General features: G+C 46.6%; 1 protein-coding gene across 2 annotated transcripts in view; it reads right to left on the bottom strand.

The window, feature by feature from the left end:
• Nucleotides 1–9,248: 9,248 nt before the first annotated feature.
• Nucleotides 9,249–19,452, bottom strand: part of LOC110489709 (ankyrin repeat and SAM domain-containing protein 6) — a 28,313-nt gene continuing 18,109 nt past the window's right edge. For both annotated transcript variants that reach the window (XM_036943905.1, XM_021562489.2), the window contains exons 8-16: nucleotides 19,001–19,050; nucleotides 18,526–18,729; nucleotides 18,240–18,411; nucleotides 13,195–13,394; nucleotides 12,868–13,054; nucleotides 12,712–12,779; nucleotides 12,474–12,590; nucleotides 12,232–12,328; nucleotides 9,249–10,144 (exon numbers count right to left, since the gene is read on the bottom strand). In XM_036943905.1, coding sequence (XP_036799800.1) covers nucleotides 10,095–10,144; nucleotides 12,232–12,328; nucleotides 12,474–12,590; nucleotides 12,712–12,779; nucleotides 12,868–13,054; nucleotides 13,195–13,394; nucleotides 18,240–18,411; nucleotides 18,526–18,729; nucleotides 19,001–19,050 — 1,145 coding nt within the window. In that variant the 3' untranslated portion in view covers nucleotides 9,249–10,094. The remainder of the gene's footprint in view (nucleotides 10,145–12,231; nucleotides 12,329–12,473; nucleotides 12,591–12,711; nucleotides 12,780–12,867; nucleotides 13,055–13,194; nucleotides 13,395–18,239; nucleotides 18,412–18,525; nucleotides 18,730–19,000; nucleotides 19,051–19,452) is intronic.

Below are 19,452 nucleotides of genomic sequence, written 5' to 3'. Positions count from 1 at the left end.
ATGACAAACAAAATAAGGCTTCATGTACCAACTTCATAATCTGTAAGAAACAACATTGGCACAATAACATGAGCAACAGTCATTGACCCTGTGAATACTATAGGAATGCATGCTTTGTTTCTCCCTTGAAGAAATCCCTGATCCAGAATCATTTCTTGTACCTTTAATGTTTTGTTGGGTCAGTGATTACTTCAAGGAAGGAAGAGCGTGTTTTTGAAGTATTAGAACACGGTTAAGTTTTGTCTCGGAGGAGCATCTCATTAGTAGGTGTGTGTGTGTTTCAGATCATGGGTTCCCAGCCCACCAGAATGTTGGGGTCCATGGCCTGGTCCAGCAGACAGTCCACCTGGCTCTATACCGACAGGCCCTAGGGCCCGAGCTCACCCAGAACATTGGGGTCAATGGCCTGGTCCAGCAGACAGTCCACCTGGCTCTATACCGACAGGCCCTAGGGCCCCGGCCCACCCAGAACGTTGGGGTCCATGGCCTGGTTCAGCAGACAGTCCACCTGGCTCTATACCGACAGGCCCTAGGGCCCCAGCCCACCCAGAACGTTGGGGTCCATGTCCTGGTCCAGCAGACAGTCCACCTGGCTCTATACCGACAGGCCCTAGGGCCCCAGCCCACCCAGAACGTTGGGGTCCATGTCCTGGTCCAGCAGACAGTCCACCTGGCTCTATACCGACAGGCTCTAGGGCCCCAGCCCACCCAGAACGTTGGGGTCCATGGCCTGGTCCAGCAGACAGTCCACCTGGCTCTATACCGACAGGCCCTAGGGCCCCAGAACGTTGGGGTCCATGGCTTGGTCCGGCAAACAGTCCACTAAGGGCTCTATTCAATATGTATGGCTGAAGGGTTACAGATTTCACAATAGAAATGTAAAGGTGATTTCCGATTGAGCCGACATGAGCAGCGTTTTCCGTGAACGCCTTCCGTCTCCGCTAACGCCTTTAAATTTCAATCGCGCTGTAATGCAGGACTTCAGCGATACAGATTGAATAGAGTCCTAAATGTCCGGTTCAGCCATCTTGCCATAGAAATGTTTAAGGCTGGAACGCAAACAAACGCAGATAAATTACTTGTGCATAGGTGATTTCTGCTTTAGCCGACATCCGTGGAGTTCACGGCAAATAGACCTCAGCAAATGTCTGAAACTGCCTTTAAAAGGAAATTGTTGTGCACAGGTCGTTAATCTGCATTAGATTGAATCCTGGTCAAAGTGTTTTCATTATCTTTACTCTGATACTGCCCATGCAAAGCTGACAGTCTGCACTTTAACCTCAGTCATTGTATCATTCCAAATCCAAAGTGCTGGAGTACAGAGCCAAAACAACAACAGCAAAAATGTGTCACTGTCTCACTCCTTTTGTTCTTCTAATACACTATGGGGTGATAGGCGTACAGTAGTTAATGAGTAACATCTACTCCAGGACCAGCAAACTTAAAAACATTGAAGGACTGTGACTTGTTGGATAGTAGTCCTGGTGTTCATTTAGTATTCTTTTTTTTATTAATCAGCTGGATTTGATCAACATTCTTCTCAATGCATGACCTTGTTGTAAAGCTTCACTGTCTTAACATAGTCTACAACTATTTTATTGTATTATCATACAGTATGCAATACTGGTTAGTTATAGCCAACCCACAATATAGCAGAGATAGCAAAAATGCAAGTATTACAAATGCAGATATCAGTATTTCAGGAACATTCCACGATACTACCAGTGGAAAAAAATCTTGTCTGGGTGCTCTTGTCTGGGTAGTAGCCTAGCGGTTAAGAGGTTTGGCCAGTAACTGAAAAGTTGCTGGTTCGAATCCCAGAGCTGACTAGGTGAAATCTGTCGATGTGCCCTTGAGCAAAGCACTTAACCCTAATTGCTCTGGATAAGAGTGTCTGCTAAAGTGACTAAACTATAAATCTCATGAACCTGTTCACATCCCTCAGTAGCTCCTCATGGGTCCTCTTCTTCTCCCTGATAGACTTGTGGCCTTCATTTCTTTACAGGACACCAGCAACCAAAAAATAAAATAGAGTAGAATACAACTTTATTAGTCCAGCTCTGATTAGATGGAACTGTGCCTTCTGCTCTCCTACAACAGAACACACACCTTGGGAAGACCACAGGGTCAGCTGCAGTGCAGTGCCCCATGGAGCTATTTTTGGTATTAAGTATCTTGCTCACGGGCACAACAGTACAGTAGATGATACCTGGGATCGGAAACCAGCAGCTTGCCACCAACATAATGTTGAATATTTAAGGCATAATCATCTCTTTTTATTTTGATGTGAGGATACAGAATCAATAGACCATTTATTTCGGTATTGCCCTCAGGTAGCATGATTTTGGTCTCAGGTTCAGGAATGGCTGAAAATGCATAACATTGAGGATATGATGACAGCTGGTCACATTTTCAATGCTAACCCTGTAGAATCAGCAACGACGCCGGTCCCATGCATGTGTTCATTTTCGAACGCTTCCTCAAGGAATTATTATGTTGTCTTAACCTGTATATTTTAGACCTAGAATGGTGGGGGACAAATAGGAGCCAACCTGTGGTTAGGTGTGAGGGTGAAGCGTGGCCATTGACTCAATGCAGGGTGAGGCTATAGGTCTAGGCTGAGGGTGTCTTAAAATGAGCACCATACCAACCAGTTATCCTGAATCCACATGATGTTGTACATCCTTCCTGCAGGCTGGAGAGGGATGGGAGATGAAGGCTATGCGGGATTTCCAAAGAAAGTTCAGTAACGCATCTTCTATTGAGAACAACAAAGATGTCTGTAATGTTTCAAGAGAAAAATCAATCAACCACTTGTCGTTACATTTACTCACTATTACTTAAAAAATATAAAAGGTCATTCCATATTTCACAAAAATCACAGCATTTATAGTTCAACCCAAAAAGTATGAATTTGACTAAAATCCTAGATCACTGTGATTCAAGTCAATCTAGTGTGTACCAGCCTGACGTTGCTGGCCATAGCCTCAGATGTAGCTGGCCTTAGAATAAAACAAAGCTGAGAAAACACGCTAATGTAGGTTCTTAATCACTATTACCCACTTATAGCCTAGTTAATGCAACCAGTGGGGTAAAGTACTTAAGTAAAAATACTATTTTTTTGGGGGTACCTGTACTTTACTATTTATATTTTTGACAACTCTTACTTCATTACATTCCTTAAAAATATAGTACTTTTTACTCCATACATTTTCCTTGACACCCAAAAGTACTCGTTACATTTTGAATGCTTAGCAGGACAGATAATGGTCCAATTTACACACTTATCAACCGAACATCCCTGGTCATCCCTACTGCCTCTGATCTGGCAGACTCACTAAACACATGCTTAGTATGTAAATTAAGTCTGAATGTTGGAGTGTGCCCCTGACTTAACATACATTTTAAAAACAAGAAAATGGTGCCATCTGGTTTGCTTATAAGGAATTATAAGGAATTTGAAATGATTTTACATTTGATACTTAAGTATATTTTAAACCAAATACTTTTAGACTTTTACTCAAGTAGAATTTTACTGGGTGACTTTGACTTAAGTCATTTTCTATTAAGGTATTTTTATAATTTACTCAAGTATGACAGTTGGTTACTTTATCCGACACTGAATGCAACCAAATGAATGGAAAAAATTAAGCAGAATTTAGGATATGTAAGGGATTTCCTCCTCTTCATCTGAAGAGGAGAGGCGAGAAGGATCGGAGGACCAAAATGCAGCGTGGTTATTTATAAACATCTTTAATGAAAGATGAAAACGTGAACAAAATAAGAAAACGTGGAAAACCCGAAACAGTCCTAACTGGTGCAAAACACAGAGACAGGAACAATCACCCACAAACAAACAGTGAAACCCAGGCTACCTAAGTATGATTCTCAATCAGAGACAACTAATGACACCTGCCTCTGATTGAGAACCATACTAGGCCGAAACATAGAAATCCCCAAATCATAGAAAAACAAACATAGACTGCCCACCCCAACTCACGCCCTGACCATATTAAATAATGACAAAACAAAGGAAATAAAGGTCAGAACGTGACAGGATAGATGAAATGGACACAACAAAAATATGTAAAAACAGGTGTCCACAGTTTGTGTCCAACAGGTGTCCCAGCAAGCTATGCAGGTCAGGCTCACTCAGCAACAGTACGTGAACAACAAGAAGAGATGGTACAGCTCGCCGAGACTAAGCTCTGTGCTGCCACAGCTCACATCCCAGTCTATAGCTAGTCTCTCTCCCACTAAGTCAGCCCCTACAGAGCCCTCATCCTGAGGTACCCTTCCAGCAGATAGAGATTTGCTGGCACCCCCACGGCCCATGTCAGAGCTGGTTGAGCATACGAAGCCATCATGCAACTAAGAAGATACGGCTTGAGATGAACAGTCTGACAACAGTGAGTAGCCTGACCCCCTAGCGTGTCCTCCAGTATTTGATGAGTCACTACTGCTGTGTCATCAGAGTGACACTCCAAGCCTAGTGCGGCTACCAAGAGCCTCCTCCAGCAGCTATGAGTTTCCTCAGTCCCGGCGCTCACTCCACCTGTTAGGAGGCTACTCCTCCACCAGTGGTTCAGCTAAAAGAAATACCTACCTGTCAGCTCCAAGACACTGCCAGTGTTGAGTACCAGCCCACTGATAGTGCCAGGGTGTGTCTACCCGTCCCTGCCATTGGTTCTCAGTTTTCCCTCAGAATGGGTATCCAGCCTGTTCCTGACAAGGTGTTTCAGTCTGCCGCCACGAAGGATCTATCGGTCAACAGCAGCCTGAAACCAAGCACTGTTCCAGAGTTTCCACCTGCTCCTGCTACTGAGCCGAAGTTAATCAACGAGGTGGACTCTTCAGCTGCTCCAGATACATAGCATCGCCAGCAGTAGCCACTGTGGTGCCCCAGACCAACATGGTACTACAGCCCTCTCCGGCCACAGGTACTCTGGCTACACCTGTCCTGGAGACCAGACCAGCTACCACAAATGGGGCCCAGTCTGCCCCTTCCCAAGGGTTACTGCTGATCCCTACAAAGCTAACCCATTCTTCCCTCAAGTTCCTGAATGCGACTGACTATGGAGCCGAGCCTACCCTGTGCTCTAGTCTCCTGTCTGTTTCTGCTATAGGAGCTCAGCCTACCCCTATCAAGTCAGCCTCACTGTCTGCCAGGCATGAGGAGCAGCCTTCTCCACCCACGAGGGCCCGGCCTGCTTCCGTCATCGTAGACTCGCTCCCTCCTACCCGGGCAGCCCAGCTGGACCTGAAGGTACAACCTGGCCCTGTCTTCAGGTCACCAGCTCCTGCAACAGAGAGCCATCGTGTTTCAGCCATAGGCCCACAGACCGCCATTCATCAGCCAGCATGTCCCTGGTTTCCACCAGCCGCAGCCCAGGGATCCTCAGCCACTGTCCCAGTATCTCTTCCACCAACTGCAGCCCATGGGCCACCACCTGGCTTTACACTGAGTCATCCCTGTTTCAGTTAGGGGGGCTTCACTAGAAGCCAACGACAAGCCCCCACCTGCCCCTGATGAGGAGCCAAGTTCATCTCTAGCCACTGGTCCTCCACTTGGCCCTGGATTCCAGACACTGGCTGCACATGCAGTGCGGTTCCCACTTACCTCAGTACAAAGAGTCCAGCCAAGCTACGTTGGGGATCTCCCACCTGGTTTTGAGGGGGAGTCCATCATGGCTTCCTCCACAGGGGTTGCTTCAGCCTCCACCCTGAGGTCCCAGTCAGCCCTCGCCAGCAAGGTCCTCTCCGATCCTGTGGGGGAGCCTCCACCTGCTCCTCGTCTGAGACTTTCAGCGATGCCTCATGAGAGGCCAGAGCTTGACCCTGACTTCTGGGCCCTTCAGTCCTCTGCCCTGCAACCTCCACTAGTCCCTGCCTGTGAGGTCCATCCTGGCTCAGTCGGGGAGCCGCAATCTGCCAGTCGTCGAGAACCCTCTGCAGCTCTAGCCCAGGGTCCACAGTCACACCCTGCCTGGGGAGCTCTGCTGCCTTTTCTGGAGAACACGTCTGTCCCTGCTGTGAGACCTCAGCTCAGCTCGATTATCAGCTCAGGTTTAGCTCCTGACCCTAAGACTCAGTTTCTCCTCGTCTGGAGGTCCCTGCCTGATCCGGTTGGGGAGTCTCCACCAGAGCCGGAGCCCTTTACGCTGTCCCCCATAGAGCTACTACCTGGCCCTGCTCTAAGGGTCAAGGCAGCTCCTACCAATGGAGCCCAGAGCCCTCCCTCATTTGAGTTTCAGACTGTGTCAGCCCCAGAGACTGCTTCCTCTGACAAGTCTTCTTCCCCTAGTACAGATACCCTGCTGGTAACCCCAACTGCCTCTGATAATCAGTTACTGGAGACCTGTTGGACCATGTAGTAGGACTTGCCTGCCAGCCTTTACTTGCCATGGTGTCCTGCTCTTAGTTATTAGTCAGGCCATGTTGCCAGTCCTTTACGTGCCCCTGTCCTTAGCTCCCCAGTCACTAGACACTCAGGTGTCCCTGGTGCCCTATTAGCTAAGCAGTCAGGTGTTCCCCCTAGTTTCCTGCCAGCTGACACCCTAGTAGTTTGAACTGTTTCTTGCTGTTGGAACAAAGCAGCGTTCCATCAGTTACATTCACCCCTAGACACTGGTCTTATGTCTGTTAGGTTTGGGTAAGACATGTAAGAATTAAGATAGTCAAGTTAAGTATTGACCCTTTCTTAGGAGTGAATTAACATAGTGAATTCAGGGGCGTCTGTACAAAAAGCTGTGACGTTTTTGTAGTTAATCATATCAGTAATGTTAGTTCAATGTTAGCTCCGCCCACCGAGGAAGTGGTGCAGAGCACGCTGGGCGATTTCCAGCTTAGAGAAGAAGATCAGCTCGGGAGAAGTCAAATGAGAGAAAGTTCCAGCCATCCTTGTGTTTTCCCACCAGTTAGCTTTCATTGTGTTAGCCAAGACCAGTGTGCATCCTTGTTGATATACCATACACACACGCACACACACTTTGGTTGAAGCAAGTTACCAGACCACTAAGTGCCTTAGCCCATCCGTACTACATACACTGTGCGTTGCTGTTCTGTGCCTGTGCATCTTCAGCATTATTAAACCATCTCAACTGGAATCCTACCTGTCTGTCATCTGTACCCTTACCAGCACATGGGAGTGAACACATGAAATAAAACCTAACCTAAAGAATATACAGTCCACCAAGTCCTCACTTATAGGGGGTGCTGTTTTGAAGCCATAGCGCCTCCATCTTGGCACCCCCACCATTGTAAACAATATTTTGTATGCTATAGAAATGTATTCATGAATGTCTACATTTGTTTTTGCCACATTTATTGAATTACAGACACCTGCATGCATACTTTTAAATTATATTATGTGAGGTAAACATACAAATAAAATGTATATAAAAACAAGATCCTTAAAGTACACTGAGCAAAAATATAAACGCAACATGTAAAGCGTTGGTCCCATGTTCCATTATTTGAAATAAAAAATCTCAGAAAGGTTCCATACGCACAAAAAGCTAATTTTGTGCACAAATGTGTTCACATCCCTGTAGGTGAGCATTTCTCCTTTTCCAAAACAATCCATCCACCTGACAGGTGTGGCATATCAATAAGCTGCTTAAACAGCATGATCATTTCACAGGTACACCTTGTGCTGGGGACAATAAAAGGACACTTTAATGTGCAGTTTTGTCACACAACGCCACAGATGTCTCAAGTTGAGGGAGTGTGCAATTGGCATGCTGACTGCAGGAATGTCCACCAGAGCTGTTGCCAGATAATTGAATGTTAATTTCTCTACCATAAACTGCCTGCAATGTCGTTTTAGAGAATTTGGCAGTACATCCAAACAGCCTCACAACCCAGCCCAGGACCTCCACATCCGGCGTAAGGAGTATTGCTGTCTTTAATAAAGCCCCATTTGCGCAGAAAAACACATTCTGAATGTCCCTCCAAGGACCACCAATAGTTACACCCTTGCCCAGTCCTGTGAAATCCATTGATTAGGACGTAATACATGTATTTCAATTGACTGATTTTCTTATATGAACTGTAACTCTGAAAAATCTTAGAAATTTTTGCATGTTGCATTTATATTTTTGTTCAGTATATATATATATATATTTTAAATTAGTAATGTTATTGTCCCTACTACAACAATAAAAATACTTAAATACATAGAATGTAACAATGTAATATATAATTCCATTCATTCCTGGATCCATATGCTTGCAACCAGAAATAACTCTCAACAGTGATGTTCTTGACACTCCCACCTAAGGTATATTCACAACCGTTGCATGATGTTCAAAAACTTTACAAACCCGGGATTTTCAGATCCACTGTTTAAAATGTAGCAATCTCAATCAAACTCAAATGTACATGGCAATTTATTTTCTTCCTAGCATGGACCTAGCCTTTCAATAGACCGTATTAAAAGTAACCTTACATTTATCGTTGTTTTCAAATGCTCAAGCAACACTGAAAGCATCCTGAATACACCCCAGTAGTCAATGAGTTTGATCCATGGGTCGCCACCCTTTTGTAGGCCCGCGGATCAATTTCCCCCCCAAAAACAAACAAAAATATGTTTAGGAACTCAGTCAGGCTCTCAACTTAATGTTCAGAGTTAGAATAGACACGGTGCAACTTCAAAATGTGGTTATGCATCAGCAGTTGTTCTCATTATATCAGTCACTCAATTAGCCCATGTTACCTAAAAAATGTTTGATTGCTAAATTAGTCTAGCCAGCTAACTAAATGTGTAGTAATCATGGTAAAAATTACCAACCGGGGGGGGGCACATTTAGTTTGTTAGTCACTCTTGTTAGTCACCCTCACTCATATATTTAAAACTGCAAACATTTCTCTCCACCCTATGGCAACATGAACAGAATTACAGGAAATGTACTCTCCGCTGTCAAGGGGAGGGCGCTAAAATGTTTTGCTAGCTACAAATGTTCACTTAGGGCCCCCAAAAGCCTAGGGCCGGCTCTGACTGGTATGGATGTGGGTACACAGACCAGTGAGCCACTGCGGCCCCTCATGATGAGATTCGTTTTTGTGGCCCCCACCCCCATCAAAGATGCCCATCCCTGATCAAAGCAGCATGGAATGTTGAGTCTATTCCTATGGGAAGAAAAAAAAAAAACTATCATACATAAAGTTGAGAGTTAGTGTGGACTCTGTAGAGAGCAATGTGTAGGTCGGCTGCAGTCGTAACTCCAACAAAAGAAAACACTATGTCCATCTTTTCATGGGTTTTAATAATGACAGTTCAGCCATTCACATTCATCATCAGACTAAAACTGACTTACTTTGTTCACACACAAATCATGAAACCTTATACAAGAAAGCATATTACAAAACTAACAGTAGTGAAATGGTAAAGAAGAAAAAAAGAGAAAGGCAGAAGGAAACTTTTTTTTTTTTTTACAAATAAAAACAATCTTCCCTCATCATTCTGGCAAACCAGAATTCCTCCCACCTCTTACATCATCAACATGTGATAATCTTAATCCCAGCCTCAAAATGTTATCTCCCAAATACATTAAGACATTACGGGCCAATTTCCCAGACACAGATTAAGACTAGTCCTGGAATCAGAAGCATGTTTAATGGAGATTCTCTTGATGTACTTTTTAGTTCAGGACTAGGCTTAATCTGTGTCTGTGAAACCGTCCCTGAAGTTCTCTTCTCACATAGTACATCCTCAGTGCCCAAAAGTCTTGATCTCAGTTTAAAGGCTTTCATCTCCCACATCCATTAAGACATGACTAGGTCTGTTCTCTCTTAGTACGCGCCCACTTCCTCTACTGTATCTCCCCTATAGGTCAGCAGTTGGCGTGACAGCCCTGTTGCCATGGCAATAAATGATGGCCGCACATCACGTTGTGCTCTGTCGGTAAGCAGCAGGGCGCTGGGCATGGGGTCGCCAGCCCATGGGGATCCCTTTCGGGGGTCTGTGCTGCAGCGTCCTCTCACACGCAGCAGTGCTCTGGAACGCTGGCGTCCAGTAGAGTCTCCTCACACCTGGGCTATAGGGTCATCTCTGACCTCCTATACGGTTGGTCCTCAGTCGCAGCGTGGTGTTGTTACCTCTTGTTGGAGGTGCGCACCTGGTGTCGGACCCAGCCTGTAGGAGCTACAAGGACAGAATGATTACCATCAGGGCCGTAACCAGGGTTTGAGTTTTAATGAGGTCCAGAAGGATTAGATTATTATTTTTTTAAATTAAAGCTAATTTACTGAATTTCTATACAATTAAAATACTTAAAATGCTATTTGGAGAACAGCAAAAACAAGCAAAATTGACCCCAGCCATTATCACCTTGGCTGATGTAGGTTCATGACCCTCATTCAACCTACAAACACATTGCCTACTAGCTATACAGTTGTAATCTTATACCCCTGAAAAGGGGTGGAATATGACACATTTTTCACACTGACACATAGCATCAGTCAGTTGTAATGACGATTTGCATAAAATCATAAACTCTTGAAATTACATAGCGTTCACATTTGTATTCCTAGGCATTACTGATCAAGCTCTGCACAAACAAACATCAATGGAGCACAGATGATTATATTATCACATTCACATTAATTATTAGAATATTACTATCGATTCTGTATTAATATCAGTGATGTATTGGTCAAAAAAAATAAATGTGTGAAACGGACAAGATGAACAACCACCGATATAAAATGAAAACGTGACATTTTTAGAATTGCATAGTTTGCATTTTAATTATTTTATTTAACCAGGTAAATTGACTGAGAACACATTCTTATTTACAGCAATGACCCAGGAAATATTTAAAACATTTTTTTTGTACTTGTACCCCTTATTTTGTGATATTCAATTGGTAGTTACAGTCTTGTCTCATAGCTGCAGCTCCCCTACGGACTCGGGAGAGGCGAAGGTCAAGAGCCATGCGTCCTCTGAAACAGGACCCTGCCAAGCCGCACTACTTCTCAACACACTTGCTCGCTTAACCCGGAAGCCAGCCGCACCAATGAGTCGGCCGAAACACCATCCAACTTGAAAACCATAGCGACCCACCACAAGGAGTCGCTAGAGCACAATAGGACATAGCCCTTAACCCGGACACTGCTGGGCCAATTGTGTGCCGCCTCAAAGGTCTCCCGTACACAGCCGGTTGTGAAACAGCCTGGGATCGAACCCAGGGCTGTAATGACGCCTCAAGCACTGCGATGCAGTGCGTTATACCGCTGTGCCACTCGGGAGGCCTGGGAATAGTTAAAGGGGAAAGGAATACGCCAATTGGAAGCTGGAGATGATTAGGTGGTCATGATGGTATGAGGGCCAGATTGGGATTTTAGCCAGGGCACCGGGGTTAACACCCCTACTTTTACCATGTGTCCTTTTGCCAAGTGCCATGTGATCTTTCGTGACCACAGGCACCCGTTTAACGTCCCATCTGAAAGATGACACCCTACACAGGGCAATGTCCCCAATCACTGCCCTGGGGCATTGGGGGGAAAAAACAAAAAAGATTTGACCAGAAGAAAGAGTGCCTCCTACTAGCCCTCCAACCACTTCCAGCAGCATTTAGTCTTCCATCCAGGACCAACCCTGCTTAGCTTCAAATGTAAGCCAGCAGTGGGATGCAGGGTGGCATGTTGCTGGTTGTAGGCCTATAGGGAAGATAGGCCATGTCGAGATGCTCATTTAGAAACATATAATTTTTAAAGTTCCTAACTTGTTTGATAAGATTTTCTAAGAGGACCTCGCATAGGGCCCCAACTCTAAGTTTGGGAACCACTATACTAACCTCTCCGCTTGCTTCCCCTCTCTCTACGTCTTATCTCCTTCCTCCTGCATGCATTGCAGACGGCCTCAGCCTCACCACTGAGCGCCACATCACTGTTTGTCTCAATAGCCTACTTTCTGTAAAGCAAAGTTATTATGAGAACTTAGTAGCGTATTTTTTCTCCTGCCGAGGTAGACGCCGTGTAAAGTTAGGTTCTTACTTCATCCTTCTAGCTGGCTAAGAAATACTAGCCAGAGCCCTTCAATATTACTGTAATAGAAGTCCCTGACATATCTATAAGCGACTACCAATTGTGCACTCATTCTCCGAGTCTGTCTTTATTTAGCTCACTCGGAGCCGGGTTGGTTCGTCTGGGTTGTTAACTTCTAATATTGGATTTGGACGCCATGTGTCCTGCATCTTGATTAGGGGTGTGTGACGTCATAACACTCACAGCGTGGCTGTCCTGGCGGTCTGGGGTTGCTGGCACTGCTGCCAAAGGAGGACTGGAAGTTGTGGATGGTCTCCTGCAAAATCTGCCTCTCTCTCCCCTGCAGCAACAATTCAGATGAATAATAATAGTACATTGTATTTATACATTTTAGTTGGATGTATCAAGCTGTGATCCCTCTTTGGTAACTAAAACAAATAGATAGGCACGGAACACAGAGGGGGGTTGGTAAATATTGAACACACCTTCCCAGCATTGAGTTCAGAAATAGCTGCCAGTATTTGTTGTCTAGGCCCGTCTGTCTTAATCCCCAGTTCCTTTAAATCTCCATCTGTTAGAGTAAGGAAAGCCTCCATATCCACCTGTATTGGATGCACATTGACTGAGTGAGTAGATGACATGAGATTTAAACCACAGCTATGAACATTTTATGATAAGTAGCAAATACACAACGGCTAAAGCTACAGTGAGGATAACGCATACCTCTTGCTCTTCGAATATGGGCTGGTATTTCTCCAACGAGAGTTTCTTCAGGATACTGGACAGCTCATCTGGGTGTAGTGAGAGATCAGCAGAGATAAGCAGAGGAAGGGATTGTTTTTTAAAGTATTTACATCAACCAGAGATGCACTGTCTCACCCTCGTCGGTGATGGTGCCACTGCTGGAGCCGCCGCTGCTCTTGGAGCGCGGGTGGGAGGAGGCAGAGGACAGGGAGTCCCCTGGGGGAGGTTTGGGGGTGGGGGATGGAGACGGGGTCAGGGTGGGAGAGGTGCTCTTGGAGGTAGAGGAGTTCCCAGACTGGGGTCTCTTCTTTAGGTCAGCTTTCTGTAAAGAAAATAGATGGGTGTGAATCACTTGGCACACTAGTTAACACTGACATGTTGTAAGCATGTATGAGCCTTTATAATGTCTTATAACAAGGTTTGTAATAGGTTGTCCTTCTACGTATCAATATTATATCTGACCCGTCTGGAGTGGACGTCGCTGGACACCAGGCTGGGGGTGCTGTGGATGTCTGGGAGACTGATGTCAGGCACGGTGGGGGCAGGAGCAGGCACAGGGGTGGGGCTTGGCACCTCTGCTGCCTGGGCCTTTGGATCCAACAGGCCTGCAGCTCTCTTCCTCTGGGCAGCAATTTGTGACAGGACGCTGTCTGAACTGCCCCCTTTGGGGAAGAGAAGAATCACAGCCCGTGAGTAGCACTACCACTGAGTAGTACTAGCACTAGCCGTCTGCTCAAATCTCACAGATAAAATCAAACCAAATAACATTTTATTGGTCACGTACACATGGTTAGCATATGTTAATGCGAGTGTAGCGAAATGCTTGTGCTTCTAGTTCTGACCGTGCAATAATATCTAACAAGTAATCTAACAATTTCACAACTACCTTATACACACAAGTGTAAAGGAATGAATAAGAATATGTACATATAAATATATGGATGAGCGATGGCCGAACGGCATAGGCAAGATGCAGTAGATGGTATTGACTACAGTATATACAGTATATATATACAGATATGATGAGTAATGTAGGGTATGTAAACATTATATAAAGTGGCATCCAATTGAGTTGAGTCAGTATGTTGGAAGCAGCCACTCAATGTTAGTGGTGGCTGTTTAACAGTCTGATGGCCTTGAGATAGAAGCTGTTTTTCAGTCTCTCGGTCCCTGCTTTGATGCACCTGTACTGACCTCGCCTTCTGGATGATAGCGGGGTGAACAGGCAGTAGCTCGGGTGGTTGTTGTCCTTGATGATCTTTATGGCCTTCCTGTGACATCGGGTGGTGTCGGTGTCCTGAAGGGCAGGTAGTTTGCCGCCTGGTACGACAACTGCTCCGCCCACAACCGTAAGGCTCTCCAGAGGGTAGTGAGGTTTGCACAACACATCCCCGGGGGCAAACTAACTGCCCTTCAGGACACCGACACCACCCGATGTCACAGGAAGGCCATAAAGATCATCAAGGAAAACAACCACCCGAGCCACTGCCTGTTCACCCCGCTATCATCCAGTTGCACAGGGCGGGGTCGAGACCCAGGATCTTGAGCTTAATAACGAGTTTGGAGGGTACTATGGTGTTAAATGTTGAGCTGTAATCGATGAACAGCATTCTTACATAGGTATTCCTCTTGTCCAGATGAGTTAGGGCAGTGTGCAGTGTGGTTGCGATTGCGTCGTCTGTGGACCAATTGGGGTGGTAAGCAAATTGGAGTGGGTCTACGGTGTCAGGTAGGGTGGAGGTGATATGGTCCTTGACTAGTCTCTCAAAGCACTTCATGATGACAGAAGTGAGTGCTACGGGGCGATAGTCGTTTAGCTCAGTTACCTTAGCTTTCTTGGGAACAGGAACAATGGTGGCCCTCTTGAAGCATGTGGGAACAGCAGACTGGGATAAGGATAGATTGAATATGTCTGTAAACACACCAGCCAGCAGGTCTGTGCATGCTCTGAGGACGCGGCTAGGGATGCGGTTTGGGCCGGCAGTCTTGCGAGGGTTAACACGTTTAAATGTTTTACTCACATTGGCTGTGCTGAAGGAGAGCCCGCAGGTTTTGGTAGCGGGCCGTGTCAGTGGCACTGTATTGTCCTCAAAGCGAGCAAAGAAGTTGTTTAGTTTATCTGGGAGCAAGACATCGGTGTCCGTGACGGGGCTGGTTTTCTTTTAGTAATCCATGATTGACTGTAGACCCTGCCGTCACGCCCTGGCCATAGAGAGGGTTTTATTCTCTATTTTGGTTAGGCCAGGGTGTGACTAGGGTGGGCATTCTAGTTTCTTTATTTCTATTTCTTTGTGTTTGGCCGGGTGTGGTTCTCAATCAGAGGCAGCTGTCTATCGTGGTCTCTGATTGAGAATCATAATTAGGCAGCTTTTTCCACCTGTGTTTTGTGGGTAGTAATTTCTCTGTTTGCACCAGGCAGAACTGTTTAGTTTTGTTCCACTTTGTTATTTTTGTTTCAGTGTTCAGTTTGAATAAATAATCATGAACACGTACCACGCTGCGCTTTGGTCCTCTTCTTCAGATGAGCGTTACAGAACTACCCACCACCAAAGGACCAAGCAGCGTGGTAAGGAGGACTGGACATGGGAGGACATCCTGGACGGCAAAGGATTCTACACGTGGGAGGAGATCCTGGCCGGAAAAGATCGCCTGCCATGGGAGCAGGTCGAAGCAGCAAGGAAGGCAGAGGCAGCTAGTAAAAGGGCCAAGGATTACACGGGGACAAGGCTGGCACTAAAGACCGGGAGGCCACTCCCCAATTTTTTGGGGGGGGTGCACACGGGGAGATTGGCTGAGCCAGGTTGGAGACCTGAGCCAACTCCCCGTGCTTACCGGAGGGAGCGTCGTACTGGTCAGGCACCGTATTATGCGGTGGAGCGCACAGTGTCTCCAGTACTCGTTCTTAGCCCGGTGCGCTACATCCCAGCTCCCCACATCTGCCGGGCTAGGGTGAGCATCCAGCCAGAAAGGATTGTGCCAGCTCTGCTCTCCAGACCTCCAGTACGTCTCTACGGCCCAGGATATCCTGCGCCGGCTCTGCACACTGTGTCTCCAGTGCGTCTGCACAGCCCAGTGTGTCCTGTGCCTGCGCCCCGCACGTGCCGGGCCAAAGTCACCATCCAGCCAGCATGGGTTGTGCAGGCTCTAAGCTCAAGACCTCCAGTGCGCCTCCACGGCCAAGTGTATCTGGTGCCTATCCCCAGGAGGACAGGGCCTCCTGGATGTCTCCCCAGCCTGGTGAGCCCTGTGAATGCTCCCAGAGCCAGGCCTCATGTGTGTCTCCTCCCTTCAGTGATGATCCATGGCAAGAAGCCTCCAGTGATGATCCATGGCACGAAGCCTCCAGTGATGATCCATGGCACGAAGCCTCCAGTGATGATCCATGGCACGAAGCCTCCAGTGATAATCCATGGCACGAAGCCTCCAGTGATGATCCATGGCAAGAAGCCTCCAGTGATGATCCATGGCACGAAGCCTCCAGTGATGATCCATGGCACGAAGCCTCCAGTGATGATCCATGGCACGAAGCCTCCAGTGAGGAGTCATGGCACGAAGCCTCCAGTGAGGAGTCATGGCACGAAGCCTCCAACGACAGCCACCAATCCAGAGCCTCCAGCGACGGCCTCCAGTCCGGAGCCTCCAGAGACGGCCTCCAGTCCGGAGCCTCCAGAGACGGCCTCCAGTCCGGGGCCTCCAGAGACGGCCTCCAGTCCGGGGCCTCCAGAGACGGCCTCCAGTCCGGAGCCTCCAGAGACGGCCTCCAGTCCGGGGCCTCCAGAGACGGCCTCCAGTCCGGAGCCTCCAGAGACGGCCTCCAGTCCGGAGCCTCCAGCAATGACGGTGCCCAGTCTGGAGCCTCCAGCAACGACGGTGCCCAGTCCGAAGCCTCCAGCAACAATGGTGCCCAGTCCGGAGCCTCCAGCAGTGTTCAGTTTGAATAAATAATCATGAACACATACCACGCTGTGCTTTGGTCCACTTCTTCAGACGAGCGTTACACCTGCTATATAAGTCGTGTCTGAGCCGTTGAATTGCGACTCTACTTTGTCTCTATACTGACGCTTAGCTTGTTTGATTGCCTTGCGGAGAGAATAGCTACACTGTTTGCATTCGGTCATGTTTCCGGTCGCCTTGCCATGATTAAAAGCAGTGGTATGCTCTTTCAGTTTTGCGCGAATGCTGCCATCAATCCATGGTTTCTGGTTGGAGAAGGTTTTAATAGTCACCATGGGTACAACATCGCCGATGCACTTGCTAATAAACTCACTCACCGAATCAGCGTATACATCAATGTTGTTGTTTGACGCTATCTGGAACATATCCCAGTCCACATGATTGAAGCAATCTTGAAGCGTGGAATCAGCTTGGTCGGATCAGCGTTGAACAGACCTGAGCACGGACATTTCCTGATTTAGTTTCTGTCTATAGGCTGGGAGCAACAAATGGAGTCGTGGTCAGATTTGACGAAAGGAGGGCGAGGAAGGCTTTGTAGGCGTCGCGGAAGTTAGAGTAGCAATGATCCAGAATTTTTCCAGCCCGGGTCACGCATTCGATATGCTGATAAAATCTAGGGAGCCTTGTTTTCAGATTAGCCTTGTTAAAATCCCCAGCGATAATTAATGCAGCCACAGGATATGTGGTTTCCAGTTTACATAGAGTCCAATGATGTTCTTTCAGGGCCATCGAGGTGTCTGCTTGAGGGGATATACACGGCTGTGATTATAATCGAAGAGAAATCTCTTCGTAGAAAATGCGGTCGGCATTTGATTGTAAGGAATTCTAGGTCAGGTGAACAAAAGGACTTAAGTTCCTGTATGTTGTTAGGATCACACGACGACTCGTTAATCATAAGGCATACACCCCCGCCCTTCTTCTTACCAGAGAGATGTTTGTTTCTGTTGGCGTGATGCGTGAAGAACCCAGGTGGTTGTACCGACTCTAACGTATCCCGAGTGAGCGATGTTTTCGTGAAACAGAGAACGTTACAATCTCTGATGTCGCTCTGGAAGGCAACCCTTGCTCGAATTTGGTCTACCTTGTTGTCAAGAGACTGGACATTGGCGAGTAGTATACTCGGGAGCGGTGAGCGATGTGCCCGCCTACGGAGCCTGACCAGAAGACCACTCCGTCTGCCCCTTCTGCGGCGCCGTTGTTTTGGGTCGCCTACTGGGATCTGATCCATTGTCCAAACAGAGGATCCGATTTCAGGAAAGTCATATTCCTGGTCAAAATGTTGGTAAGTTGACGTTGCTCTTCTATCCAATAGTTCTTCCTGGCTGTATGTAATAAGACGTAAGATTTCCTGGGGTAATAGTGTAAGAAATAATACATAAAAAAAACAAATACTGCATAGTTTCTTAAGAATGCGAAGCGAAGCGACCATCTCTGTTGACGCCAGTTCAGTAATCATTTGATCTCTGCTCAGGCAGTAGGAATAGTCTGAAAGTGTGTGTGTGGTGTGTGTGTGTGTATGACACCTAGCCAAGTGTGTTTTCATGTGCCTGTACCTGAGCGGTTGTGTGAGTCTGGCCCGTGGCGGTTGAGCCCTGCCACCCCGTTGGAGCCACCTGAGGAGTGGGGGGAGTGGTAGTTGCCTGAGTTGGAGGGGGAGGTGGATGAGGGGCCCTTGGTGAGGCTGGGGAACTTAATGGACCTGCTCACCACACGACTGATAGAGGTCTGTGACACAGCATGGAAGGAAATAATAATTTTTCTTCACTTCAAAATCACAATTTATCATTGAGTTTCAATTACAGTAAAAAAAAAAAAAATTGGCAGCAACGTGTGACTCACAATGTCAGAGTTGCCGCTGCTGTTGAAGTTGGCTTTGCCTGGTCTCTGTGGCATGGGCAGCCGTGAGGCTTCGCTCTTGCCCTCTTTGATGACCCTGGAGCGGTCTGAGTTCCACGGCTCAAAGTTCGACGGGGGCAGAAAGGGTGGGATCACTGCCTTCAGCTTGTCGTTGGGCAGACGGGTCAGCGGCGCCCCATTTCTCAGCTGAAAGTTTAGTAGAAGCTTCAATCAGTTCAATCACGCCAGCATTGCATTATCTATGCCGTAGCATACACAGTAAATAGTCTATGGTCCCCAGTCCGGACAGAGCATCTCCATTTTCACAGTTTTCTGTCAATAATATCCACAATGTGTAGCAGTTTGCCACAGGACTCCATTGTTCACTTCAACTGAAGTTTCAATGAAATGTAGCCACAGGGCTTATCATGGTTAATTCACTTAAATTCAAAACCTCTTCAAATGTAAAGACTCCTACCATTGTGGTTATTAGAAAGTCATCCTTCTCTGTGCCCGTTCTGCCAAGACCTATGAAACAGATACAAATAAATCCATAGGTAGTTTAGTAGAACCATACATGACATTCTTTCATGTTCCTGTATTCAAGGCCCAACTGTTTCAGCCACTGACCACAAAATAGAATGTTTCAACTAAATCTCTCAGGAGGAATATGGCCATTGTGAAAAATGAACCGTTTCAAAACATCAGGGAAACAAGATGGCTTCTAGGAAATGCCACTTACAGACATTTACCATACTTTTGTTTAATTCCCATTTCTCACAAACAATCCATGCACAATCAGTAGGACAGCTTATACAATACTAGCTAATTCTTGCTTATTCTAAACTGACTATACTGTAAAAAGAAGTACTGCAAAAATTCTGTTTACAAAACAAAAACTGGAACATTGTTATTGGGAAAGGTCTTATT

This window comes from Oncorhynchus mykiss, chromosome 15 (genome assembly GCF_013265735.2).
Source record: "Oncorhynchus mykiss isolate Arlee chromosome 15, USDA_OmykA_1.1, whole genome shotgun sequence".
Lineage (NCBI taxonomy): Eukaryota > Metazoa > Chordata > Actinopteri > Salmoniformes > Salmonidae > Oncorhynchus > Oncorhynchus mykiss.
The sequence above is the reverse complement of the archived record's forward strand: the minus strand, read 5'-3'. Positions and strand labels throughout refer to the sequence as shown.